Source organism: Penaeus monodon, chromosome 19 (genome assembly GCF_015228065.2).
Source record: "Penaeus monodon isolate SGIC_2016 chromosome 19, NSTDA_Pmon_1, whole genome shotgun sequence".
Taxonomy (NCBI): Eukaryota; Metazoa; Arthropoda; class Malacostraca; order Decapoda; family Penaeidae; genus Penaeus; species Penaeus monodon.
In genome coordinates, this window is record NC_051404.1 from 13,991,353 (window position 1) to 13,992,151 (window position 799).

Genomic DNA, 799 nt, shown 5'->3' on the forward strand with positions numbered 1-799 from the left:
CAAGTATCTAGAAACACTATATAGATAACCGCAAGTTTCAATGAACACAAACTACTTAATAATAAGAGATTGGTTACTATGAACAAAATATCAAAATATTCAAAAAGTCTGGCTTTTATTGTGAACGTGTCATTTTAAGCTTCTCTAAAGCATTACTATAATCAACCAAAAACAATGCCAAGTAGAAATGAGTTGACATATCTAGTAAATTTTGTTTGAGTTGTCATAAATGGTGAATGCTGACCTGAGTTGACACATAGTCATTCTTTGCTCAAATTGACATTCTATTGCTGGTTTATATATACCTGAATTAAAATACCTGACGAATGTCGACCTATGTTCATAAATTTCACGTATTTCTTTTGTAACCGAATTAAAAGCTTGAGCAGAGTAAATGCAACAAATCACGACTAGGCATGAATAACGTTTGCAGACCAAATTTGCCAAGAGTCTCCTCATACCTAAAGAGATGCGTGAGGGTCAGGATAAGGTGCTCCTCAAGCAAGGGTTCCCGAGTGGCGATAGTGAGCTCGTAACTGATAGTGTATGTCTCGTAGAATGCTTCCGTTTCTGTCATCTTCCATAGCCATTTTATATCGGTTTCCATCGTGGTTACTGTACCTGGCGAAAAAGAGGTGACTGTGATATATGATTATGCATAAGGAATGTGTGTTATATTGTCTGTGAATTAGCAAATAATTCCTGATATTTCAACCCTGTGCGCACACCGTATTTCAGTTTATGTAAGCATAATCATCAACTAAATATAGTGGCAAATAAATACTATTATATGCTTTTC

At 35.3% G+C, this 799-nt stretch overlaps 1 protein-coding gene across 1 annotated transcript in view; it reads right to left on the minus strand.

Annotated features, from left to right (window-relative positions):
- Positions 1–621, minus strand: part of LOC119585332 — a gene marked incomplete at its 5' end in the record, with an annotated part of 14,322 nt that extends 13,701 nt beyond the window's left edge. The window contains 1 exon segment of the mRNA XM_037934005.1: positions 462–621. Within this exon segment, the coding sequence (XP_037789933.1) occupies positions 462–621 (160 nt within the window).
- Between the last annotated feature and the right edge of the window lie 178 nt (positions 622–799).